Source organism: Sciurus carolinensis, chromosome 3 (genome assembly GCF_902686445.1).
Source record: "Sciurus carolinensis chromosome 3, mSciCar1.2, whole genome shotgun sequence".
Lineage (NCBI taxonomy): Eukaryota > Metazoa > Chordata > Mammalia > Rodentia > Sciuridae > Sciurus > Sciurus carolinensis.
In genome coordinates, this window is record NC_062215.1 from 41561819 (window position 1) to 41589011 (window position 27193).

General features: G+C 42.1%; 1 protein-coding gene and 1 pseudogene across 1 annotated transcript in view; both read left to right on the forward strand.

The window, feature by feature from the left end:
- Window positions 1-2254: 2254 nt before the first annotated feature.
- The window catches only part of LOC124979303 (uncharacterized), a 40171-nt gene continuing 15232 nt past the window's right edge, over window positions 2255-27193 (forward strand). Inside the window, exons 1-2 of the mRNA XM_047543805.1 lie at window positions 2255-2340; window positions 2441-2504. Coding sequence (XP_047399761.1) covers window positions 2255-2340; window positions 2441-2504 — 150 coding nt within the window. The remainder of the gene's footprint in view (window positions 2341-2440; window positions 2505-27193) is intronic.
- LOC124981112 (ubiquitin-conjugating enzyme E2 N-like) lies at window positions 8019-8470 on the forward strand (annotated as a pseudogene).

The window sequence follows — 27193 nt, forward strand, 5'->3', positions numbered from 1 at the left end:
AGACCCTGTGCCTAATAGAAAAAAAAGGTAGGTCCAAATCTTCACCGTGTCAGCTTAGGACCCAACTTTCTTAACAGGACTCCTAAAGGGCAAGAAGTAAACTCAAGAATCAGTAAATGGGATGGATTTGAATTAGAAAGCTTCTTCTCAGCAAAGGAAACAGTCAATTATGTGAAGAGAGAGCCTACATAATGAGAGAAAATGTTTACCACATGCACCTCAGTTAGAGCACGGATTTCCAAGATACATAAGGAACTCAAACAACTTAACACCAAAAATAAATAAATAAATAAATAAAACCAAATTTAAAACCCAATCAATAAATGGGCTATGGAACTAAATAGACACTTCAGAGAAGAAGAAATACAATCAAAACTATTCTCATATTTCATCTCACTCCACTCAGAATAACAGTTATCAAGAATATAAGTAACAATAAATGCTGGTGAGGATGTGGAGATAAAAGTATGCTCATACTCTGCTGGTGGGACTGCAAATTGGTGCAACCATTATGGAAAGCAGTATGGAGATTCTTCAGGAAACTTGGAATGGAAGTACCATTTGACCCAGTCATCCCCTCCTTGGTGTTTACCCAAAGGACATAAAATCAGCATACTACAGTGAGGTAGCCATATCAATGTTCATATCAGCCAAATTCACAATAGCTAAATTACAGAATGAAAGAGTTGATAAAGAAAACGTGGCATATGCACACAGTGGAATATTACTTGGCCTTAAAGAATAAAATCATATAATTTGCATGTAAATGGATGGAGATGGAGATTATCATGCTAAGGGAAATAAACCAATCCCCCCAAACAAAAGGCTGACTGTTTTCCCTGATAAGCAGATGGTAATTCACAATAAGGAGGTGTGGCTAGGGAAAGTAGAAGCACTTTGGATTAGGCAGAGGGCAGTGAAGTGATGGGAGGGAGTCTGGGTGTAGGAAGGATAGTAGAATGAAGTGGACATTATTATCCTATGTATATGTATGATCACATGACTGATGTGATTCTACACCATTTACAATCAGAAGAATGAGAAGTTATACTCCATATTCGTAAGATGTGTAAAAATGCATTCTACTGTCATGTATAAATAATTAGAACAGATTAAAAAAACTTAGAGCAAGGATTCTTTTCCTTCCATTCCCCTCACCCCCAATATTTGGCATTGAACCCAGGGCTTTATCCTTGCTAGGCAAGGGTATACTACTGAGGTATATAACTTAATATTTTTATTATGCTTAGTTTTTATTTTTAGATGTTGGTTGACCTTTATTTTATTCACTTATTTATACATGGTGCTGAGGATTGAACCCAGTGCCTTACACATGCTAGGCAAGTGCTCCACCACTGAGCCACAACCCCAGCCCCTATTATGCTTAATTTTTGAGAGAGGTTCTCCTTATGTAGCCCAGGCTGTGCTCAAACATAACAATATTTCCTAAGTAGGTAGGATTATAGGTGTGCACAAAATGCCCTGCTTTCTTCTTCTTTATTTTAAAATATTTTTTAGTTGGCAATGGAACTTTATTTTATTTATTTATTTATTTATTTATTTATTTATTTATTTATTTATAGTTGGTTTTGAGAATCGAACCCAGTGCCTTGCACATTTAGGCAAGTGCCCTGTCACTGACCACAAACCCAGCCCAACTTTCTTCTTTACAGAAAAAGTTGAAGGGAAATGTCTTTGATTGGGCATCTTGATTTCTATTTTATAGGCAGGAATTTGGCTCTTGAATATGGACAAAGATGTGCACTGGTGAGCTCAGCATTTCCATTATATGCAAAAGCCCATTGCAAACATCCAAATGAGCAAGGGATTAACAAGTTTAACAATGGAGTAACCAAAGTTAACTTTAGCACAAAACTTCCTATAGGCTTTTAAATTGGGCTGTTGTTCCTTTCCTGCTTATTAAACCCATTATATAACAAAGAAACCCTAAACTCAGTGCCTTACTACAAAATTTTATAATTATCTCTCAGTTTTCTCTGGTTGACTGCACATAGCTGGGTGGTTCTTGCTTAGGGCCCACACTGTTACAGTCATCCTGTGGGTCATCTGGGCTGGACATCCATCATGGGTCACTCCTATGGTTTATATCCCAAGAATAAAGAGGTGGGGAGATTTGACATCAGCTTACAAAAGAGGAGAATGGAAAGCAAATAGAGATGTGGTATCTGCTATAATAGAACAAAGGAACCCAAGTTTAGTGCCTGCAGGGAGGGGAACTGATGAGAAACCAGTCATGTCACTGTGGAACCCTGTGAGAAGTGGTGATATGCTGCAGCCAACTCAGCTTCATCATTCTTTGCTGCTGCTCCTCCCCCTCGGGTAGGCCACGCCCCAAGCCCGGGGCACGTGCCTCTTCTCGCCCTGGCCCTTGCCATCCACTGCCGGTGCGTTTTGGCGGTTGAGCATTTTGCGCGTGGAGCGGCCGTTTGGCTCCTAGAGACACCTCCTGGAGAGCCTGCGATTTCTTCCTTGGACAGCAGAGGGTGAGGACGGGATGGGGTCGGGGCAGTTAGGTGCTCAGGAGCCAGGGGCGCTTAGCGGTGCGGACTGGCGGCCTCTGGCCGTAAGGAGCGCAGGTGCACCGGGCGGGGAGCCGCTCGAAGGCAGTGGCTACTGAGGGTGCGGTACCGAGGGAGACTCCAGCCTTGTGCAGTCAGACAACCCCTCTCTCTCTCCCTTCTTCCTTCCCGCTGGGTTGGCGGGGACCTGGACCTAGGGCTCGAACCGGGGGTTCCCCCAGCTCCTCCAGACAGCTTCGGGGACGCAATTCCATATTATGGGACCTGAGGCTGAACAGAGCTGAAGCAGGTCTCAAGTCACCATCCTATCTAATCTCCCAGCCCTAATGTAGGCTCAGCGGTTAATTTTAATTTGCTTGACCTTGTTAGTCGCGGATGTCTACCTACAAAAGAGTGATTTTATTCCACTCGGAACTCAACCCCGCAGAGGTTGAGGGAGCACCGAGATGTGCTTTTAAAGATACTGTTCTACTTTAAAATGTTTTACCCCCAATATAAAGTGTATTGATGAGAAGGATTTATTTTTCTTATTTTAATGTTGACTCCATTTGGGTGTTTAGGTTGTTTAAGGAATATGAAAATTTGAAATGGGGCTTTGGAGCAATAGGAAATATGATCTCTTAATTTTTTAAAACAATTGTAAATGCACAAATAAAAATAATTTACCCACATTATCGAATCCCAGACTAAAGAATACCTTTATTGTCCTAATCTGTTCTTGCTCTGGTCTGTACGTTTATTAAGCTTTTATGCCCCATTCATAAGCAACTTTGCTTTTATAGTGTTGAATATTTATTATATTGAATGTATAGTCTCAGTTGTACTTGATTACCCCACTTTGGAACGTTGCATATGTCCAGAATTTCTGCTCTTTAAAAAAATTCTTGCAGTTATCATCATTAAGCATAGAGTTTTGTCCTTGTTTCCTTGGGGTAAATTCCAGGAGTTGGAAATACTGAATCAAAGGTTTGTATTCTTTGGCACTGCATACGAATTTTTTCCTAAACAAGGCATGTTTGCAATAGACCTTTTCAAAATCTGGATGTGTGTCGGGTTCTGCTCACTGTATGTGGAATTCAGGGTGGTAAAGTTATTTTCTGTGTGGGTGGAGAAAAGATGTGCAGCTGGTGTTGTATACTACCAAGTCTTACTAATTAGCCCAAGATCAAGTTCTGTCTTGAAAAGGTGTGGGAGTAACTCAGTGGTAAAGCTCCTCTGAGTTCAAGCTGTAGTAGTAGGGAAAAAAAAATAAAAGAAGGGAAAGGAATAAAATGGAAGTGTACTCAATGAAATAACATCATTTAACGTAATGGCTAAATTTTAAGAACATAATCTGAAAATTATGCCAAGTTGAAGTCAGAAACGAACTGCAGATGAGATTCCAAACAAGGTATGCTTTGTGCACTCAGAACTTGAAAATGGATACATCTTTGACTCTAATCATCACTAGCACATATTATTTCAATTTTCAACATTAAAAAGATTCTGGGTTGGGTACCATGACACATGCGTATAAACCCAGCAATTTCTGAGACTGAGGCAGGAGGATTGCAAGTTCCAGGTAAACTGCAGCACCTTAGTGAGGCCTGTTTCAAAATACAAAATAGAGTAAAGGACTGGGGACATAGGTCAATGGTAAAGCACTCAGAAACCCTAGCAGCTGATACTTTAATTGGTTTTGTTTTAGCGTTCTTTTAAAACTAGTACAGGACTGATTGTACTTTGAGAAATTGTTTTTTTTTTTGGTATGCAGTAACCACAGTGTTGAGCAGTCATCTCTGGACCACACTAATGTGGCATTTGCCAGTTGACCGGATTTGAATTGGCTGACTATCCTTGTACTGTGAAACTGCATGTAATTGGGAATCATGAGAGAATTTTCTGTTGACTTTATAGAAGCATATTTATATCAATTTTTGTTGACATAGAGATGAGAGCTAATCTCCAATTATCCTATGTTTTTTTCTTTTAAAAAGAATCTGAATGACTCACAGCTTAATAATACTTTCTTCCTAGGTAATGGCTAAATTTTAAGAACATAATCTGAAAATTCTGCCTGATTATTATTTCAATTTCCAAAGGAGGCTTTTGTTTTGAACTTCTCTTTTTTCAAAAGTTCTGAGGAATCGGGGCAGTTTTGAGTGTATCGGAGCATTGCTTTTCATTGACTGTCAGCATAACCTCTTAGAGACATCATGGCAGTCCCCAACTTCCTGTCTGTCACAGATCCCAGATTGGCCAAGTCTCCAACCTTAACCAAGAGGTAGGTGGGACCTCAAACCTGTCCTTGGTTCTGCTTCTGAGAATGGTTGTGATCAAGTCCCAGGCATTCCCAACCAGTTGTCAGTAGTACCCCTAGAATCTCTTCTTTCTCTTCCACGAACCGATTTTAAGATTGTCCTGCCAACTTAATTTATTTTTAGTGTGTCCCCCTACCCCACACCTTCATCCCAGCCTGTGAGGCCCAGTCATATTTCTTGACCGAAGGTATCAGATATGGGGAATACTAATTAGCACCTCCTTCCCTTCCAGATGGGCAAGCACTTGTGGGTCTTTATATCTGCTATTTTAAGCACTTGTGAATATACCTGATGATCTTTTACTGCCTCTTATTTAAAGAATTAACTTTTAAGAGAAACGTATCCATTCGAGATGCCACCTGTTTCTACATGTTAAAAGTAACATTTTAAGAAACTAAAGCACCCTGAGGTGTGCAGAGTGGGCAGCCCTCTGTGTGCAGTGAGCTGTTTAGCCTGAAGTACCTGGTGAGTTAGGGATATAGGATTTCAAATTGGATTTTGGATGCCAGAATTTCATATGGCATTGTTTTCTAGAGAAGCCAGTCCATTGGAGAGGGAAAGAACAAAGGCACAGGTAGGAGTAAAGGCTTTTTTTCTTAAAAAAGGTCTTCTAAATTATTTTGCCAATGAATAACTTAACTCTGTGGATCATTGTTGAGTCCTGTGGCATTAAAAGAAACCATCATAAAGTCCCTCCACACTGGGCCCAGGTGCTGTTAATATGGAAGAATGAGGAGAGTGACCCATAGGAAGCCATGATTTCATAAATCTTATTGTTTGACATTATCAATTAAGCATGACAGTGTGTATGCTTAGTCAATTAAGTAAAATAAGTGTGTCTTGGGACAAAACCGTTATGCGACCCCATTCTTTTGGCTTACCAACCACAACCAGGCCTGTGTCCCTGCCCCATGTGCCTTCTGTAAACTTTATTGTTGGAACTCTTTTTGTCCATTTTCTCAAGTTTTAGGAAACCGTGATGCATTTCAGAATATAAAAATTTCAAAGAGCTTTTCTATACATTTATTTAAAGGCTGCTTTAATTTTTATTTATTTTTCTCTGCTTATTTATTTTATTTTTCTTCTGCTTTTTACAAATTAAGATGAAACACAAAATATATTATTGTCTGCAGGGGATTAGTTCCAGTACCCCTCTGAGATACCCAAATCCACAGATGCTCAAGGCCCTCATATAAAATGGCATAGTATTTGCATATGACCTACATTCATCCTCCTGTATTGTTTAACTTCTGTTAAAATTAAGTGTGTGTAATACTTAATACAGTGTAAGTGCTATGTAAATTGTTGGTATGCAACAAGTGATGACAATTGCTGACGAGAAAAAAGTCTACAGATGCATCTTCATTTTTTTTTTTCCACATATATTTTCAGTCCTTGGTTGAATGTATGGATGTGGACCCTGAGGGTACAGAGGGTGACAGAAATCATTCTGAAGGTTCCAATTTGCTGGCATTTGGTGCATTTAGAGTGTTGTGCATCCACTGCCTGTCCCGAGTTTCAAAACTTTTTCATCATCCCAGAAAACACCTTGTGCCCGTTATACATTGTTCCTTGCTCATACTTCCCCCCATCCTGTGGTGACCACTCCAATGCTCTGTGCCTGTGTGGATTTCCTTGTTCTGCATATTTCATATACATGGAGTCTCTGTGTACCCAGCCTTCTGTCCTCACGTTTTGTCCTTGTTGCCTGTGTCAGTGCTGCAGGCCTGATTTCCTTCATGGTTTTCAGTAATCGTGGTGAGTTCCTGCTAATGCTCTTCTGATTGGTCCTGGGGACAGCAGCTACCAGCTCATTTGAGGTCAAAAGAGCTTTTTAATTCAATAGTATATATATATTTTTTATCTGTTTGTTTCTTGAGGGAACCCAGGTCCTCTAGCATGCTAAGCACACACCCTACCACTGAGCTACATACCTAGGCCCTGGTTATTGTATTTTTTTTTTTTAACTCTGAAAATTATTACTTTTTGTAAAAAAGATATTTTCTTGTTCTTTGCTGAGACCTATTTTTATGAATACACTTTCTGGTTTTTGCATTGTTTTCAAGCATGTCATAATTATTTGTCATATTCTTTTGAGGGAGGCTGTAAGTTGTCTGTCATATAATTCTATCAGGCCTGTACTCTTGGTGTTAGCACGAGATAATTGACTGTTTTCTTTCATGCTGAGATTTCCCCAGCTCCTGGTGTGGGTGATTTTTCAAATAGAACCTGGATATTTGGGTGTCTCATCTTTGACTTTGGATCTTTTGAGAAACCTGGTTTTGTTCTTTGTTTTGACTCTGGCAGAGAAAATGGTGGGGGAGGGTATGGGGCTTGTTACTGGGTTGAGGATAAAAGTTGAGGTTTCCCAGCTGACCTGTATTATCCAGCCAGGTTGGGAGGTGCTGGGGGTTACTGCTTGTGGCAGGAGCAGAGCCACCTCTCTGCTTCTGAACTGGGGTGGAAGTTCATGTTTTGCTCTCCAAAGACACTGGCAGGCTGGGCCCTCATTACCCTGAGGGGGATGTGGTTCCCTCCTTGACCTTCTCCTAAACCAGACCATTGAGCCACAGGCTGCAGGTTATTCTGTGGTGTTTGGCTACAGTGAGGCCCTTCTTCTCCACAGGAGGTCTGACTCACCAGACTGCATTTTTCCTAGTCCTCTGGCTGGAGAGTGGACTGTGGTTGGGGTTTGGAGAGTGGTCTTTTGTTTGCAGGTCCAGTCATAAAAGTGAAGGAGAAGCCAATGTGTGTGGTGCCAAACACTGTTGTGGAGGCTGCCATTGTATTTGGATGAACTGTTTTTTCTCTAAGAATTTATTTTAGAGTCTTACAGTCGCGCTGCAGGCTTGGCTGCGGGGGCCGGAGCTCCGCGCCGCCCCCCCTCCACCAAGTCCCTGCCCCACCGTGGCGCGTCACTTCCGCCACCCCCAGCTAGGGTAGGGGCGGGGAGCGCGGGGGAGGGGGCCAGGTCGCGGGGGGGGGGGGGGGGGGGAACCCGCCCGAACCCGCACCAGTGCCTGGACTACATTTCCCGAGTCCGGAGTGGCCTAGGCGGCGGCGGCGGCGACGACGGGGGCAGCAACGTACCCCGGAAGTGGAGCCCGGGACTTCCACTCGTGTGTGAGGAGAGCGGAGCCGGAGAGGAAACCAGAGGCCGAACTCGGGATCTGACAAGATGGCTGGGCTGCCTCGCAGGATCATCAAGGAAACCCAGCGTTTGCTGGCAGAACCAGTTCTGGCAGGAAAGCAGAACCAGATGAGAGCAATGCCCGTTATTTTCATGTGGTCATTGCTGGCCCCCAGGATTCCCCCTTTGAGGGAGGGACTTTTAAACTATTCCTTCCAGAAGAATACCCAGTGGCAGCACCTAAAGTACAATTCATGACCAAAATTTATCATCCTAATGTACACAAGTTGGGAAGAATATGTTTAGATATATTGAAAGATAAGTGGTCCCCAGCACTGCAGATCCGCACAGTTCTGCTATGGATCCAGGCTTTGTTAAGTGCTCCTAATCCAGATGATCCATTAGCAAATGATGTAGAGGAGCAGTGGAAGACCAACGAAGCCCAAGCCATAGAAACAGCTAGGGCATGGACTAGGCTATATGCCATGAATAATACTTAAATCTATCCAATCATCAAGTGTGCATCACTTCTCCTGTTCTGCCAAGACTTCTTCCTTTTTTGTTTGCATTTAATGGACACAGTCTTAATAGAAACATTACAGAATAAAAGCCCAGACATCTTCAGTCCTTTGGTGATTAAATGCACATTAGCAAATCTATGTCTTGTCCTGATTTACTGTTGTAAAGCATGAGCCGAGGCTAGAAGTATCATCTGGATTGTTGCGGAACGTTTAAAAGCAGTGGCTCTCTGCTTTTATTCATTTCACCCATCATGGTTTAGGTATAAAGCACTGTGAATGAAGGCAGTTGTCAGGGTTAGCTGCCAGGGGTATGGGTGTTTTTATTTTGTGGGTTTTTTTTTTGTTCTTGATTTTTTTTTTTTTTTTTTTTGAGGGGAAAGGTAGTTTTATTTTAATTTTATGGGCTCCTTTCTGCCCCCTTTATGGTGATCTAATTGTATTGGTTAAAAGCAGCTAACCAGTTCTTAAGAATATGCTCTCTAGCCGTGTCTAACTTTATTTAGACTCTGTAGATGGATAAGCTTGATTCTTTGAATCAAAATGGGAACATTAAACAAACATCACAGCCCTCACTAATAACATTTTGACTTTGCTGTCAGGTGTAGATTCCCCCCTTAAAAAAAAAAAAGAAAAAACTTGTGACCATTTTTGTATGGCTTGTCTGAAAACTTCTGTAAATCTTAAGTTTTTTGTAAAATATTTTTTTATTCTACTTTGCCTTTGTACAGTTTATTTTACTGTGTTTATTTCATTTTCCCAATGTGACAATCGTATTTAAAAATTAAAACTGATGAAATATTCTGTTTTGGTCTTCACCATCTGACAAATAGAATAGCAAGTGAGTTTGCCAGTTTCTTTTCACTGATGCAAACTCATGTGAAGATATTACTGAATGTAGTATCTATAAATTGGCCCTGAGCATGCATAAAGCATCAGTATCTTGACATTTTTTTTTTAACCTACTAGAAATACAAAATAAATGTATGTTGTCTGATTAGGCTATTGTTAACAATAGTCTGTTAGGCTGTTGTTGGTGTCTTGCCACAATGTTTGAAAAATTACTGTACAGGGACAGTCACAGCAAAGAAAGCATTAGTGACTGACATGTAGGAGTTTCACATGTTGTGCCACATTTTTACCTCAAATGTGGATTATGACCTTTTTCTTGGTTCCTATCTTTAAACTTCCTATGTGGCCACTGGTGTGTATTATTAGCAAACACCAATCTGATATTCATTTGGGGTTTGCTAATGCATTTGAGTCTTCCTTATAGACCTAAGAGTATATCTCAAGCAACCAGCTTGCAGAAGTGTCACCAGAAAGGTTTCTTCCTTTGAGAGCATCAAATCTTAAGTTAATGTGTTGCTTTCATCTCCTAGTATTTGCTGTGGGAGCTCCTTTAATTCTTTAATTTGATATTAGTAGATTTTTATTTACTGACAGTTTCCTCCCCTAACAAAACTGTTCTTTTCCACCTCTCTCCACATCTAATTCCTGATTCTTATTTTTAAGTCATAAATGTAGCCAAGTCATAAATATGTAAATGTTAACCTTCAGGTTGGAATCTTTTGTCTCTTGCAGTTTATGGTAATGGATATTGTAGCCCATTTTGAATTTGCCTCACTCTTATTCTCATAATTTCTGGAGTTTCTTCAGAATGTGGTGTATTTTATTGTGCTCCTATGTAAGATGAAGAATTGTCTATTAAAATTACGTTTTCAACATAAAAAATTATTTTAAAACTTTTTTTTTGTAGGAAAGGATTTAAAGTTATATGAATACTAAATTTATTTATTGTCTCTCTCTCTCTCTCTCTGTATCTTTCTCATTTTTTTTTTTTAAACAATGTGGGGGATTTAACCCAGAGCCTTCCACCTACTAAGCAGGTGCTCTACCAGTTAGCTACATTTCCACCCCTGTATACCAAATCGTAAATGTTGGAATATTTACAAAGTTTAGTAAACTGTTCTCCCTTGTCCTAAACACAGAGTTTTTCTTTACACACACACACACACGCACGCACACACACACGCACACTCACATATACACGCATGCACTTTTATGTTGATTATGTGATACAGACCTGCTTCCATGAAGGCGTTATCATCTTTTCCTTAGAAATATAAATCAGATTCCTGATTAATAGAACTATCCCAATAGATATTTACTTACATCTGGGATTTTTTGATACCACAGAAGAATTGAACTTTATGCTTTCTACAGAAAGCAGCAAAATTTAACTTTATAAAGGTTTATGATGATAGTACTGATGACATTCAGTATAATCCCCATTTTTTTCTTCCTTGTTTTTCGCCATTCTTGTGAGCTGTTAGACGAGAGGATATTTTAATTTTGGTGTTGGAAAACCCAAAATTGGAGAACTTGTTGCGTTCTTAAGATTTGAACGTTTGCTGTGCACTGGGTGTTATGCAGAGTGAAACCCAGTGTTCTGCTGAGGAATCTGGCTAGTGAGCAAGGTGGACATTCTGTGGCCGGGGACCTAATGAAGCAAGGCACAAGGCAGTGAGGAGGAGGGTGTAGATTAAGAAGAAAAAGGTAAAAAATGATATGCTGCTGTAAGACTAATTGTTTAAAGGAGAGTTGGAGTTAGCTATGTTGATAAGAAAGCAACTAGAGCAAAGTATGTTGTGGGGATAAAGAAGGTATTTTCATAATGATAAAGGGGAAGGTTTTCTTCATTTAGGTATGATGTATGAAAATGTATACATGCAGTTTACTGTCATGTACAACTAATGAGAACAACAACAAAAAAGAATTAAAAAAAGGGAAGGTCTCTTCCAAATGATAAAGGGCTCAGTTGTTCAAGAATGTGTGATAATCCTAAACATTATGAACTGGGAACATTCGGAACATTTGAAGCAGATCCTGATCAGTATAAGGAGAAATTGATATGTCTAAGATGATGGAAGTGATTCTATTATTTCTCTGTCAGTAATGGATAGAACAAGTAGAAAATCAGTGAGCCTGCAGAGGACTTGAATGACCCTGTCGACCAGGGGACTCATTCATGGTTCCCAAGACTTCCTTCTGGGACATCAGAAGATCCATTTGTTTTGAGTACACACAGAGTAGTAAGACAATCTTCTGGGATGTAAAAGAAGGCTCACACTAATAAGATTCAAGTCAGACAAAATGAGTTCTGTGGCCACACTGGAATTGAATAATTCCAGTATTCTTAATTCCAGTTCTTAATTCTAGTACTGGAATTAAGAATAATTCCAGTACTAGAAGTCTGCCAGGCCTGTGTGCTGGGCCTCCTGCTTAGCAGCTCCCAGTTCTCCACACTCTTGTGCGCACATGTGAGCATCTCCTGCCCTTCAGTGTCACTCGGGTTTGGTGTCTCCCTTGTGACCTCTAGAACATGACAAATGTTCGTGTATTGTCACCTCCAAGATTTACTTATGAAATGTCTGTGGCTAACATCTCGCTCTCTCCTTTCTTGCTTCTCTCTTCTTTTTCCTGTTGTGTCCTCTTCCCTGTCCTCTTGGGATCTCTGGCTCTGGGGAAGCTGTTGCTGTCTTATGTTGCTGTGTAAGGAGAGGCTTATCCGTCTTAAGACTCATTAATTTTTTCAAAGAACCAATTTTTTGCATTTTCAATTTGTATGAATTTTTTCATCTGCTTTGTTTTACTTTCATTTATTTTGATTCTGATTTTAATTATTTCCTATCTTCTGCTTTTGGTGTTGATTTGCTATTTTGTTAAGACTTTTTAGATGTAATGTTAGGTCATCGATATGGTGAGTGAATATTCTTTTAATGAATGAGATGATTGCATTGAACTCTTTTCTTAGAATCATCTTCATTGTGTCCCAGAGATTTTCATATGTTTTGTCACTATTTTCATTTACCTTTAAGTATGTCTTTATTTCATCCCTGATTTCTTCTGCTATCCATTGGACATTTGATAGCATATTATTGACTCTCCAGGTGTTAGACTAGTTTCTGTTTTTTTACCTTTATCATTGATTTCTAATTTTATTCCTATGATCTGATAGAATGCAAGCATTATCTCTATTTTTTTGTATTTGCTAGGCATTGCTTTGTGGCCTAAAATATGGTCTATTTTACTAATGATCCATGCTGTTGAAAGAAAGTATATTCAGTCATTCATGGATGAAATATTCTCTCTATGTCTGTTCAGTCTGAGTTATTAATTGCATTTTACAAATTTCTGTAGCTTTGTACTTAATTTTTGCTTAGAAGATCTATCCAGTGGTGGGAGTCATATTAAGGTCACCCAGTAATCTTGTGTTGTGGTCTCTTTGATTCATGAAATTTAGATTTATTTTTTTTTGATGTATGAAGATGCCCCATTGTTTGAGGAATATGTGTGTGTGTGTGTGTGTGTGTTGCGTGTGTGTATATTTACTGTTGTTATTTCTTATTGATGTATATAATCTTTAAGCAGTATGAAATGACCTTGTTTGTCCCTTCTGCTTCACTTTGGTTCAAAGTCCACTTCATCTGGTATGACAGAAACCCCTCTTTCTTTATGAGATCCATGTGAATGATACATTTTCCCCCATTTGGAGACAGCATATTGTTGGGTTGTGTTTTTTAATACAGCATCTGTTGAGTGATGCATTTAGGGCATTCACATTCAGTGTTACTATTGAGAAGTAATTTTCATTCCCTGTGATTTTGATTTATTTCTTGTTTTTAATTTGAATTAGTTTCTCTTTGATGGACTATTCTTTTAGTGTGCTTCCTCCCTTTGCTGGTTTTCAATTTTATCTTTAATTTCTTCATCTAGAAATTTTCATTGAGTGTATTTTTTGATTCAGGGTTTGTAGTTGTGAATTCTTTCAACTTTTGTTTATCATGGGATGTTTTTACTTGATCATCAATTTTGAAGCTCAATTTTGCTGGGATAGTATTCTTGCCTGGCATGCATTTCCTTTCAGGACTTGGTATATATGAGAACATTATTGGTAATGTTCTCATATATACCATGAGATATATGGTATATATGAGAACATATATACCATATATGTATACATACCATATATATACACCATATATATCATTTTAATTTTGATATATATATATATATATATATATATATATACCATATATATCATTTTAATTTATTAAAATGATATCTTTCTTCTGTAGGTTAGGCATTTTCATTATAATGCCCCAACAATGACCACTGGTCGAGCTTGGAGCCAGGTCAGGCTGGGAGCAGACAGTTCCTGCTGCCTTGGAACAGCCAATTTTCCACCTTAAATCACCTCTGTCTGGCTGTGTTTGCAGGTGCCTACCACTTAAGTTTCCTGGGATATTCGGGGAACTTCTAGCAGCATTCTATCACAGCTGCTCCCAGCTGGCAAGCAGATCTCTTATGTCATTGGACATTGAGGCAGCTTCTGTCTGGTGTGGCCCCACAATCAAGAGGACAGAACCTAGTCTTTTCACAGTGATTCCCCACAATGTCAGTGGTTTGTGGATTTTGCACAGTTTTAGTTGTTTTTGTTCTTGTTGCTGTTTTTTTTTTTCCTCCCTGCTTTAGCCTGGTTGCAGAGTACGGGTTTAGGCACACTTCCTTACACAGTCCACTCAGCCCCAGTCCGCTGTTTGGGGTGACAGCAAGGGGGAGGGATTTTCAGTGATTTGGGTCTACTAATGGTTCCTCTAGAAATTCTTTGTGGCTGGATACCTAAGAGGTCCCACTGCAGGGGACTTCCCTCTGGTTTAATTTGCAGCTGTGCGGACATGGGAAGATGTTTTATGAGATGGCTGTGAAGCCTGGGCTCAGGTTTCCTTTCATAATTTGGTTTTCACAAGTTTGATGTGTTTTAAGGGACCCACTGTTCCCATTACACTTAACATTTTGACAGCCTTTCAAAATGTTTTTAGTGGGTGAGTTGAAGAGATTTTCTGCTCGGGCTCTCTGTCTTTCTTTCTGTTGCCTCTTCCTCCATCCCCACCCCGGTTTGGGTTTGGGTTCTGGGAACCATGTGCTCATTTTCTTCTGTGGTAACTAGACTTCAAATCTCTCCATGTCTCCAACTTAGTAATATTGAGTCTCAGAACATTTCATTTGTCACCATCTCTCAATTCTGCTTTTCCGTCACTGCCTCCTTTGTGTGCATGCAGAGATTGGGAATCGTTGACTTGCTCCCTTCCACCATCCTCGCAGTGTCTTATTTATTTTCTTTTAATTGATGCATTATAGTCCTGTAGACAACTGGAATGCATTGTGATGTATTCACGCATGCAGTGTGATGTATTCACGCATGCACATAGTACAATTTGGTCAACTTCATTCCCCAGTTCTTCCCCTTTGTCTCTTGTCCTTCCTCACCCTTTTTGTAAGTTGTCCTTTATTTTTCTTATTTATTTGTTTGTGGTGCTAAACCTTGAACCCATTGACTCACACATGCTAGGGAAGTGCTCTATTACTGAGCTACATCTCCAGCCTTCCTCCTTCACCCTTGATTTCCTCTTCCTACTCCTCTTCCTTCTGTTTTTGGAAGCTCCCCCTCTGTATTTCTTTGTTGTTACCTAAGTTCTGCTTGTGAGAGAAAGAATTTGACCCTTACTTTCTGAGTCTGACTGATTCAGACTCATTGGTGTGATGTTTTCCATTTGCATCCATTTACCAGCAAATGACATAATTTCATTTTTTGTTATGACTGAGTAGAACTCCATTGTGTGTATGCATGTGTGTATGTACTTTCATACATACATACATACATACATACATAAACATCATATTCTTTCTTCATTCCTGGGTACCTAGGCTGGTTCCACAACTTGGCTCTTGAGTTGTGAAAAACTTTGTTATGGGGCTGCAGGTGTAGTTCAGTGGTAGAGTGCTTGCCTAGCATGTGTGAGGCACTGGGTTCGCATCTCAGCATCTTCTACAAATAAAGAAAATAAAGGTCCATCATCAACTTAAAAACATTTAAAAAAAACTATTGGTATGTATGTATCACTATAATATGCTGACTTTCGATTTTTACGTGACTAACAATAAGCGAGAGAGTTGGGCTGTATGATGGTTCCATTTTGAGGAAACATCACACTGCTTTCCAAAGGGGTAGTACTCTTTTTGCAGTCCCATGAAAAATGTATAAACATACCTTTCCTCTTGAATCCTCAACAAGTATACTTATTTGTATTCTTGATGATTGCCATTCTGACTGGGGTATTTGACTTTTATCTCCGTAATGACGAATGATGTTGAACCTGTTTTCATATCTGGTGGCCATTAGAATTTCTGCCTTTTTGAGAAATGTCCCTTTAGATCTTTTGCCCATTTACTGAGTTACTTACCGTTTTTTTTTTTAGTGTTGTGTTTTTGAGTTGTTACATATTGTGGTGATGAGTGCCCTGTTGAGGAGTATCTGGAAACATTTTCTCCCATTCCGTAGGCTCTCTTCACACTTATTGTCTTTGCTGTGCAGAAGCTTCTTACTAATGCTGTCACACTGATGCTCACTTTTCTTCCTTGAGCTTCAGGTGTCTCATTAAGGAAGTGATGCTCCTGCCAGTGTGTTGACTGGTGCCTCTATGTTTTCTTGTAGCAGTCTTGCCATTTCTGGACTAATTCCTAAGACTTTGATCCACCTTGAGTTTATTTTTGTGCAGAGTAAAAGATGAGACTGTAGTTTGATTCTTCTTCATATGACTCTTCAGTTTTCCCTGCAGCATTTGGTAAAGAGGTCATCATTTCTCCAATGTATGCTTTTGGCACCTTTGTCAAGAATCAGATTTATGTGGATTTGCCTGTGTCTTTAATCCATTTTCAGTTCACATTTATGTATTGTTTAAGATACGTGTCCAGCTTCATTGCTTTGCTTGTAAATATCCATGTTTCCCAGCAACACACGTGGATGCTGTGTGAACTTCTCTGAGAAGTTCTTGATGGGTTTTCAGTAATTGAGTCTGCATACACTTCTCTCCTGTGTTCCATATTTATATGGTATTCTCTCTTCCCTTTTTGTCCGTTTTTGTGTCAGCATCTGACAGGATTACTGGAGTCTTATAATATATTTGAAAATTGGTACTATAACACCTCTTAATTGTAATACCTCTTAATAGGAGATGACTACTCATACCTTTTTGTGGTCCCATCGGAATTAAAGGATTTTCTTTCTCTATGAAGACAGGAATGTCACTGAATTTCTGGCTTTGGGTAGCCTGGACATTTTAACAGTATTTTCTTCTTCTAATCCATAAGCACACTATCTTTTTATCCATATATGTCTTCAGTTTTTCTCATCAGCGTCTTATAATTGTTATGATACAGGTAAATTTGCTTATTTTAGAAGACTTTGGGCTCAATTTGTTTCTGAGTACTTTGTTCCCTTTGATGTTATCGTCAGTGGAATCTTCATTTTTTTTTTGATAATTGATTATTGAGGGTATGGAAATGCTTCTGATTTTCACAGATGGATTTTGTTTGCTGAACTTTGACTGAACTTGTTCATTAGTACTCACAGTTTTAATCGGAGAAGGTTGTAGCATGTTCTGTGAAGAGTATTGTCACCTGCCAACAGTGACAGAGCTTCTTTTCTTCCTTCCTGGTTAGGATGCCTGCGATTTCTTTTTCCTCGCTGATTCCTCTGGCTGGGACCTCCAGGACTCCATGGAATGGAATAGAAGTTGCTAACGTGTGGGCTATCTCACCTTGCTTCTGATCTTCAAGGAAAAGGCTTGTCACCCACTGCATACAACATTTGATTTGGCAGATCCTGTATGACCTTATTGTCTTGTGGTGCATTCCTTTTTCACCTAATTTTCGGAGGACGTCCATCATGAAAACGTGTTGAATTCTTTCAGAATTATTTTTCTACACCTATTGAGATAATATGATCTTTTCTATGTGTCAGCATAATTTATCACATTGAATTATTTGTGTGTTTGAAGTCTTCTTGAACCCTTGGATGAAATCTCACTTGGTCCTAGTTCATGGTTTAATGAATGTTTTGATGAATCTGTTCTACCAGTATTTTGTTAAAGATCTTTGTGTCTGTGGACATGAAACCTGTACGTATAGGTTTTGATGTAGTGTTTGTAATACTGCAACAACTTTAGAGTGTGGAGTATTTGAAGCTCATGCAAGTTATGCTTACAGTGCTACTGCTCACACAGGAGCGAGAAAGCCATGCAGCACTGCCAGCATAATTTAGTTCTGTGAACCTGAACTCACCCTCCTCCAGGGATGGACCCCATACCTTGAGCAATCACTGTGGGAGGCCATGTCATAGCACTCAGCCTGTCACCTGGTACCTTTAGTCCTGCACCAAATCCTGTAGGAAAAAGCAACGAGACGCAGTTCTCCCCAGCACTCATTGCATCTGTGTGTTCTTGCAGATTTACACCATCGTTGTCGCCTTTATCCAACGATATTCTCTATAGACCCACTCTGAACAGGTCAGTGTGTTTCTTCATGTAACAATTCCTGACTTCCCTCCCTTCTGGCACAGGCACACCCACCTCAGCAGCCACCGTGTTCCCTGGTGCACAGGGAGCAGAGTTGATTGTCCATCCTTTCTACGTGGGTGTTACTGAGGGCCTGAGTTTTTGCATATAAAGCAGCACTGGCAGGATATGTACGTAGCTTTAGACAAGCTACATGAAAAAGGGACACATGGTAAGAGTTGCATGGGTGTTGCCAAAGGATTCTGAGAGAGTATTCATGGCCAGATCTCCCAGGGGATCTGTCCCGGCCTCTGCCTCTTGTATTCTTACCAGGGCTGTTGAACAGCATCCTTAATACTTGCCCACTCAATGAGGACAAATGACATCTCAGTGGATTGTGTGTTGCCATTCAGAGTTGGAGCATCTTTGACAGTTACTATGTGTAGTGATTCCCTTTTGCATTGCAGAAATTTGTCCTCATTCCCACTAAAAAACGATTGACTGAGGAGATTCTGTGTGTGCCTGGAATATATCAGTCATGGTTGTTAAGGAAAACTTTGTAGTTGTGATTTGTCTAATTATGTATGTTCTTTTTGATTTTCCAAAAGGACTCAGGCATTTACTTCATGACTTCTGACCCTTAGTCACAAAAATATATTTTCAACTTCAGTGTTATGAAAGTCTAACTTGTTTGGCAAAAGGATTTAAGTTTGAGGTAGGCTCAACAACTGAGCAACAGCCTGTCTCAAAATGAAAAAGGAAAAATACCATGGGGGGTTCAATCAGAATAACTAAAAAACAGACCCTTATGGCATTTCCCCTTGTATGGAACTTAATTATTCCCTTCCACGATGATGTTGCCAAGGAGAAATGAGACTACAGTGGTTTGAAAACTGCAGACTAGGCCATGAGAGGAGGAGAAAGCTAAGGGGTTGCTGGAGAGTGGCTGGAGGGGAGGGGAGGAGAGAGAGTGGTCATCGATACCGAATTCCAGAATGCGTTCTGGAATTGTATATGTGATCAATGCACATATTAGAGACTGTACTTAATGCCAATAAGGGGAGTCTTTTAAAAACAAGAAAATATTTTAATTTTCTAAGAACCTAATAATACACAAAGAAATAAACACAGAAAATAATAAGAAGGAATAAAGAAAGGGCAGGGGGGAGGAATGGAGGATCTGGGTCGTTCTCAGTAAGCAGTAACTCCTGAAGGGCCTGCAGGAGGTTTTGGACTGCATCGGCCATTGTGGGTGTTTCTAGCCCCATGTTTCCCTGAGGTGGTGGAGGTGGTGGAAGTTGAGGGAGAGTTTCCACGAGTATGGGAGTGGGGCCTGCAGCTGCAAGAGGAGCAAAGGTCAACAAAGTCTCCATGTTCCTTGCAGGGACAAAGTATTTCCCACTGCCTTGCACTCAGTTCCACACAGAGCCCCAGCCCTGGGCATGCAGACAGTGAGAACTCTGCTCGTCATTGTTCCTGCCCCACCCCAGCTTCTGGAAGCTCTGCTCTGCAGATGTAACCCCATCCCTTTCTCACATGCTCACACCCCCACCTCAGTTCTGCTCACCCTCAGCCTCTTCCTCCATGGACTCCAGGTTGTTTCTCAGGGCTGAAACCCCGGGGTCTTGGTCCTCCATGTTGGGGCCAGTCTGGCTGACCTGGCTGTGGATATTACCAAGTGGATAGTGAAGCAAGTGCAAGCCCAGGAGTGAGGAGACCACCCAGGAGGGATGGGGGGCAGCAGCAGGAGAGGCTTGGCCTTTCCTCCCATGAGGTCAGTCTTGGTGGCACCACATTGCTCAGAGGAGCAGGCTGAGGCTCAGAGAGGTGCAGGGCCAGTTCCAGGTGTTAGAGCTGTATGTGACCCTGGGCAGTGCTTACCTTTGCAGCATCATGTTGAACTTGTGTTCGATGGTGGAACACAACATGGTTGACATGGTGGACGCTGAGTCATGGAGGAATTCTGATTCAGCGGTCTGCAGCAGGCTGTCCATAGAGTTTTCCATGCAGTGCTGGTGTCATCCACCTGTGTAGCCCTCTGTGCCTTCTGGGTTGGGGCATGGAGGAGACAGATCAGTGCCAAAGTGTGACCCACCAGAAGTGTCTGGGGATGGAGTTGAGGGAAGTATCCAAAGCCGTTAGGGGCTTATCCCAGAGGGGCCAGGAGGGTCCCAGCAGTACAATGGCTGGGAGAGTTGAAGGAGGAATTGCCCAGGGAATAGTTAGAAGCCTGAGCAGCTTCAGGCTGGTGTGTTAGCTGGCAAGAGGTGGCAGCTCCCTGCATTGGGAGCATTATCCCTCGAGTCCCAGCAGAACATGGCCTCTGGAGAGGAGAAAGCAGGCTGATCCCAGACAGGAGGCTCTGTATGTGGGGACACCCAGGACATGGTTCTCTGTGGCGCAGTTGACATGGGTCCTGGAGGGAATGTGGTCCAGGTATCACAGCCCTGAAAGGCTGAATGGCTGTGGGAAGTGTGCCCAAGTGGAAGGTGGTGACACCCAGGGGCCCCAGCTCCTGCCCTCAGAGTCTGGGGTGTGTTCCTTCAGACAGCAAGTGACAGAGCAATGGACTGATTGGCAAGAGTCCCCTGACATTTTGGCTCAATGCAGCCCTACTAATCCTGACAATGTGTTAGACTTGGAGAGTGTGTGGAGGGACAGTCAGGTCACTGCCAGCTGGACACGTGGGTGCAGGAGTTGTAATCAGTTGGATGGCAGAATGCAAAATCATCAGAAGAATAGAGGTGAGATAGGGTCAGTTTCAGTGCTGTGAGGTTGTGACAAATATGGGAACAGTGACCTTGCATGAGGACAAGGCCCAGGCTGGCAGAGAGGGTGGGGATGGGCGAGGAGTTGGTGCTGAGATTCCTCCTGGTGTGGGAATATGCCCCTCCTCCTCCCAGCCCTACAGGGAAGGTGGTCCTGGTGGTGTGAGGTCCCTGAGTCACTTCTGTCCTTCTCTGAGGCCCTGCCAGTGGAGTCCCACTTGTCCCACACTTACCCTGAGGCCCAGCTCCTTGCCAGCTGTGCCTGGCCCTGGCTCTTCTTGAGTTTTAATGGAGCTCATACTCCAACTCCACTGGTGGTGGATGAGAACCTGTGCAGGGCATGGGAAGGTGGTGCCTGGTAGCTGGCAGGGAGCCCCAGGTCCTGCTGGCCTGTGTTCAGGGTGTTTCTGCCCCTTGTGACCTTGTGCTGCCAGACCTCACCCAGACTCTGTGTCCCAGGCATCTACCCTGAGAGGACAGGAGATGACACTGGAGGCCCAGGAGGTACCCTGGATACTCCGTTCCCCACCTCCAGTCCTGTCCTGGGGGGCTGACCATGACAGGACCCCAGGCTCCCGATCTACCAATAGCTGCTCCTCCTTAGGTGCCTTTTCCCCCGTAGTGAGGAGGAAGGCGTGGTGGGGTTTTGCAGGGGTACTCATGGTGATAGTGTGTCCTGGGTGGACCTCGCCAGGGCTTTCAGGAGTGGGCCAGATGCTGCTCCCCACACTTGAAGCAGTCGCCCCAGAGAGGCTCTGGGAATGGGAAGGGCAAGGGGAAGAGGAAGGGGAAGGGGAAGGGTTGTGGGATCCAAAGCAGGATTGGAAGCATTTCCAAAACTTTTTTTTGTGGGTGTGCTGAGGCTGGGTCCTGGGGAAGCGGCCGTGCAACCACAGGTGGAACCTTGGCTGCGAGGCCTCCTACCACCTCGCCTTTTACATGGGAAACAGGAAAACATGGTTTCTGGTTCAAGTGAATTTCACCAAATGAGCTGGGGAGGTGGCTGTTGCTAGAGTTGGGGTGCTTGGTTACTGGGTTCTAAGTTCTGTTTGGACCTGTCTCAAAGGAAGGGTGGCCATGTCTTGGGGTCCCTGACTTGACCCTTTCTTGGTCCCCTTTGGCTCCTGTCTGGTCTCCTGTAGCCCCATGACATTTCTAGATGTGTACATAGCATCCCCAACAATGACCCCATATGCATGATACAGCCCTGGGTGCAGCCAGGCTCCCTGCTCTTTGAAGACCCAGGTAGACTTAAACCCAGCTCCTCCTCCTTCCTCTCTGTGACATTGGACAAGTCATTGTGTATCTAAGGCTTGCCCAGTCTCCCCCTGCACAGTGGGGTCTTCCTAGCATCTGCTTCCTAGCAGTGTCACCAGGCACAGGTGAGGTAACACTAAGAAACCATGTTGTCACATGTCTGTAATGCACACAAGTAGAGAAGATGTGGAAGCAGGAGGGATTTCACGTGGAGTACAGCTAAAGAGAGGGCTCACCTCCTGTCTCGTGATTTTGAAACTCCCGGTTTCCTTCTCGGCCTTCTTTCCCCGTCTGCATCCTGAGAGGATTGAATTGCAGTTAGTAGGGACAGCCTCATCTCCCAGAGCCACCCATCTTTTTCTGTTAGGGAATGAGTGAGAGTAAGCAGGTCCCTGGTCTCCTCAGGACACCCCATCATTGAAATTCTGGCCTCTTCCCCATTTCTTTTCTCTGGGTCTCACTTAGGTACATGGAGATGGCTGTTTCTGTTCCATGGAAGCGCCGTCTCCATCCTCTTTCTTTTCTGCTTTTTTTTCTTCCTCTCTGCCCCCCACCTCAGGGTTGAACCAAGGGTGCTCAACCACCAAGCCACACCACCACCATTTTCTGTGATATTTTGAGAGATGGTCTCGCAATGTTGCTGAGGTTGGCATTGAACTTGGGATCCTGTTTCCTCAGCCTCCTGAGCTTCTGGTGTTCAAGACTGCACCACCATGGCTGACCTCTTTGTCCTTTTTTGTATTATCCCCTTGGGCCTCCTTTTTCTGTGACCTACACTCTGCTCCCCACATGCAGTGTCAGTGTATGTGTACACCTGTGTGTATGTACCTATTGGGAGGCAGAGAAACAATGTTGTCACATGACAAAGACCAGTAGGGGTGACCAGGATCATGGGAGTTCCTTTCCCTACAGAAACCCCATGGGTGATGACTGAGTCCTGACCTAGGAAGTGAGGAGCCTGCCTTTTCCTCTGGAGTCTGTCCTTGTCCTATTCCCTGGACCAGTCCCTGCCTGAAAAGTGGGTCTCAGTTTTCCATATGTCCAAAGAAGGGTTAGAGTGGTAGTGACACATTGGCCCTTCAGGTGGGTGCTTGGGTGGCCAGGGCTGGGCAGGGTGGTGCTGCAGGTTCCCATGTGTACTGTCTTCCCAGGATGGATGCAGGTGCACCCTGCTTGGTGCAGCCTGGCCTTGTGTTCATTGCGTGTGTGCTGTCGTTGTCATGGGCATGGAAAGAGTCACACAGAACACATGCCTGTTTCCCATCATTTCTGAAATCTGAAATGTGAGGTCCATTTGTCCCATCTCCCCAAAACCAGAAAGTGTAATCTGCCCTTGTTTTCCGCATGGATGTGTGGGGAGAGGTGGATCCTCAAAGCGAATGTGAGTTGCTGTGATTATCAGAAGTGGGCTGGATGGGCGCCTGCTGAAGACATGAGATCCTGAGAAATGTGCATGTTATTTCTGGCCCTGTGTCCAGAGGGGAGGGTGTTTTCTGAGTTCACATAGTGATTTAAGGAGAAACTGGAACCTCATTTGGGATTAGATTTGCCCCCACATTGCAGAAATTCCAGCACAGACTAAAGAGGAGAGAGAGAGAGAGAGAGAGAGAGAGAGAGAGAGAGAGAGAGAGAGAGAATTGACTGATTGATTTCTTTTTCCTATAGAAGAAGTAGATGTGGTGCTGTATGCTGACCTGGACTGCACCCATGCAGTCACCTCACTGTCTCCCTGCCCCAGCCTCTCTGGAGCTGGTTTCCATCCTGTACTCTGTCCCTTGCCCCAGATGCTGCATTGTAGAGGTTTTGAAGGTAAAGGGAAGGACAGAGTGCCACACAGCTTTGTTGGCTCCCTGCCAGCTGATCTCCACATCTCCACATTCCTCTGCTCACATCTGATCAGCTGGAGCTGTGGTCACTCTTAGCTGCCAGAGAGGTGAGGAGTGACAGCCTGTTAGTCTGGAGAGTAGCTTGCCCTATGAACTCAGTCTTTGTTCTGAAGAAATGGACAAAGTGAAAACCATGTGTTCAAGAGCAGACTCTTTCCTTCCCTAAAGCCCAGGGGTTCTAGCAGTGGGTTTATCTGTTACCAAACCGGGCCTGTCATGCCTTCCTCACAGTGTGATCCTCCCTGAATCTGCAAGTTGCTCGAAAGAGAGTTGATTCACAAGATGGCTAAGGCTGGTAGGGAGAGACCCCAGACTCAAATCTGCCTTTCTGAGGATAGGATCTCAAGGTTGTTTATGTGACAAGAAAGCCAGTGAAGGATGATTTGAGGTGAGGGATTCAGTTGTCTGTGTGCACACTTGATGGGACAGGGGAAAATGGCCCTGGCAGCTTGATCTGAGGGTGGAGTTTTTGGCCTTTTGACATCAGAAGTTCACCCATGCAACTCTTGTGCAGACCAACGTGAATGATTTGGAGTTTACAGTTTTTTTGAGCTGAAGAAAAACTTGCCAGTTTTTGTTGTTTTTACAATACTTTTCTGTTGTTCGTGGATGTATTATTTTATTTTTTTATATGTCGTGCTGAGTATGGAACCCAGGGCCTTACTCAGGCCAGGAAAGCACTATAGGACTGAGCCACTACTCCAGCCCCCACCTACCAGTTTTTCATAAGCAACTGAGGCAAACATTAAGCTTGTGACCTGCAGGGTTGAGTTGTTATCTGGAGTTAAGCTAGTGGGAGTCTTATCTTTTCTAGCTATGGGAGGTATAGAATTGGGGATGAAAATAGATAACTAAAGGCATGTGAAATCAGAGTGCTTACTCAGGTTGCTCTTCACATTCTTTATAAGAGCAGAGAAGGGGAGTCGCCTCCCAGTGCAATAGACAGTGGAGAGGTATGTACAGATTGTCACGGAAAGGGATTAAATAGTAAGTGGTGAGAGAATGGCAAGGTGAAGTGCATAGTTAAGCAAAAGGGAAATGGAAAGACCCTCCCTTTGCACAGCAAGTGTCAGGATGCTAAATAGAATGCTAGCCACATTTTGTTTACCAGATATGCACTGTGAACCAGCCTGGTGGAGGAGAGCTGGTGGTAATTAAGTTTGCAGACCGTAAGAAATTCAAACAAGGCAGGATGGGCTGTATTAACATCAGAAAGGCAAGAAGTACTCCACAGTTCCAACCTGTGATGTTGCTTTTCAGCATGGTTGCACCAGTTTGCAGTTCCATCAGCAATGCATGAGTGAACCCCCACAACCTTGCCAACATTTATTGTTCTTGTATTCTTGATAATTGCCATTCTGAGGTGGAGGGAGATGGAATCTCAGTGTAGCCTGAATTTGTGTTTTTCTCATTGCTAGAGATGTTGAATATTTTTTTCATATGTTTGTTCACCATTGGTAGTTTTTCTTTTGTGAAGTGCCTGTTCAGTTCCTTTGCCCATTTATTAATTGGTTTATTTGGTGTTTTTTAGTGTTTTTTTGAGCCCTTTGTATATCCTGGAGATTAATGCTTTATCTGAGGTGCAGGTGACAAAGATTTTCTCCCATCTTGATCATTTCCTTTGCTGTGAAGAAGCTTTTCCATTTGATACCACCCCATTTACTGATTGTTGATTTTTTTGTCTTGCACTTCAGGAGTCTTATTGAGGAAGTCAATTCCTAAGCCTACATGATGGAGAGTTGGGTGTACTTTTTCGTCTGGTAGGTGCAGTGTTTCTGGTGTGATGCCTTGGTCCTTAATCCACTTTGAGTTGAGTTTTGTGCAGAGTGAGAGTTAGGGATTCAGTTTCATCCAACTACACATGGATTTCCAGTTTTCTCATCACCATTTGTTAAAGAGGCTATCTTTTCTGCAACGTATACTAGTGGCACCTTAGTCTAGTATGACACATAATTGTTTATGTGGATGTGTCTCTGTGTCTTCTATTCTGTTCCATTGGTCTTCATATCTGTTTCGGTGCCAACTCCATGCCGTTTTTGTTACCACAACTTTGCAGCATAATTTGAGGTCTCTCATTGTGATGTCTTCTGCTTCACTTTTCTCCCTAAGGGTTGCTTTGGTTATGCTGGGCCTCTTATTTTCCCAAAGGAATTTCATGACTTCTTTTTCTAAGAAGAATGTCATTTGAATTTTAATAGGAATGGAATAAAATCTGTATAGCACTTTTGGTAGTATGGCCATTTTGACAATATTAATTCTGCCTATCCAGGAGCATGGAGAGCTTTCCATCTTCTAAGGTCTTCTTCAATTTTTTTAGAGTAATTTTGTTTTCATTGTAGAGGTCATTCCCCCCCACACACTTTTTTTTTTTTTTTTAATAAGATCAATTCCCAAGGGTTTTGTTGTTGTTGTTTGTGTAGGTGTTTTTTGCTTGTTTTTTTTGTGTGATTTTTTTGTTTGTTTGTTTGTTTGGTTGGTTTGGTTTTTTGAGGCTATTGTGAATTGGATAGTTTTCTTGATTTCTCTTTCATGTGATTCATCATTGGTTTATAGGAATACAAGTGATTTGTGGGTATTGATTTTACATCCTGCTACTTTGTTGAAATTGAATTCTAGAAGTTTTCTGGAGGAATTTTCTGGGTCTTCTACATATATAATCGTGTCAGCTTAGGGATAGTTTTAGCTCTTCTTTTTCTGTTTTTATTCCTTTAATTTCTTTCTTTTGCCTAATTCCTTTGGCTGGGTTTCAAAGACCATGTCGAATAGATGTGGTGAAAGAGGGCATCCTTGTCTTAATCCAGTTTCTCGAGGGAATGCTTTTCAATTTTTCTCCATTTAGAATAATATTGACCTTGGATTTTACACATATATCTTCTACAATGTTGATGTATGTTCCTATTATCTCCCATTTTTCTAATGCTTTGAACATGAATGGGTGATGTATTTTGTCAAATGCTTTTTCTGCATCTATTGAGATATCACATGGTTTTTGTCTTTAAGTTTGTTGATGTGATAAATTACATTTAATGATTTCCATATGTTGAACCAACCTTGCATTCCTTTGGTGAACCCCACTTGATCATGGTGCATTGTCATTTAAATATGTTTTTGCAGGCAATTTGCTAGTATTTTATTAAGAATTTTTGTATCCATGTTCATAAAGGTATATTGGCTTCAAGTTTTCTTTCCTTAATGTGTCTTTTCCTGGTTTTGGTATCAGGGCAATACTAGCTTCATAAAATGAGTTTGGAAGGGGTCCTCCTTTTCTGTTTCATGAAATAATTTGAGAATGATTTGTGTGAGTTCTTTGAAGGTTTGGTGGAACTTGACTGAGTATCCATCTGGTCCTAGGCTTTACTTTGTTGATAGGATTTGATGGTATCTTCACTTTTATTG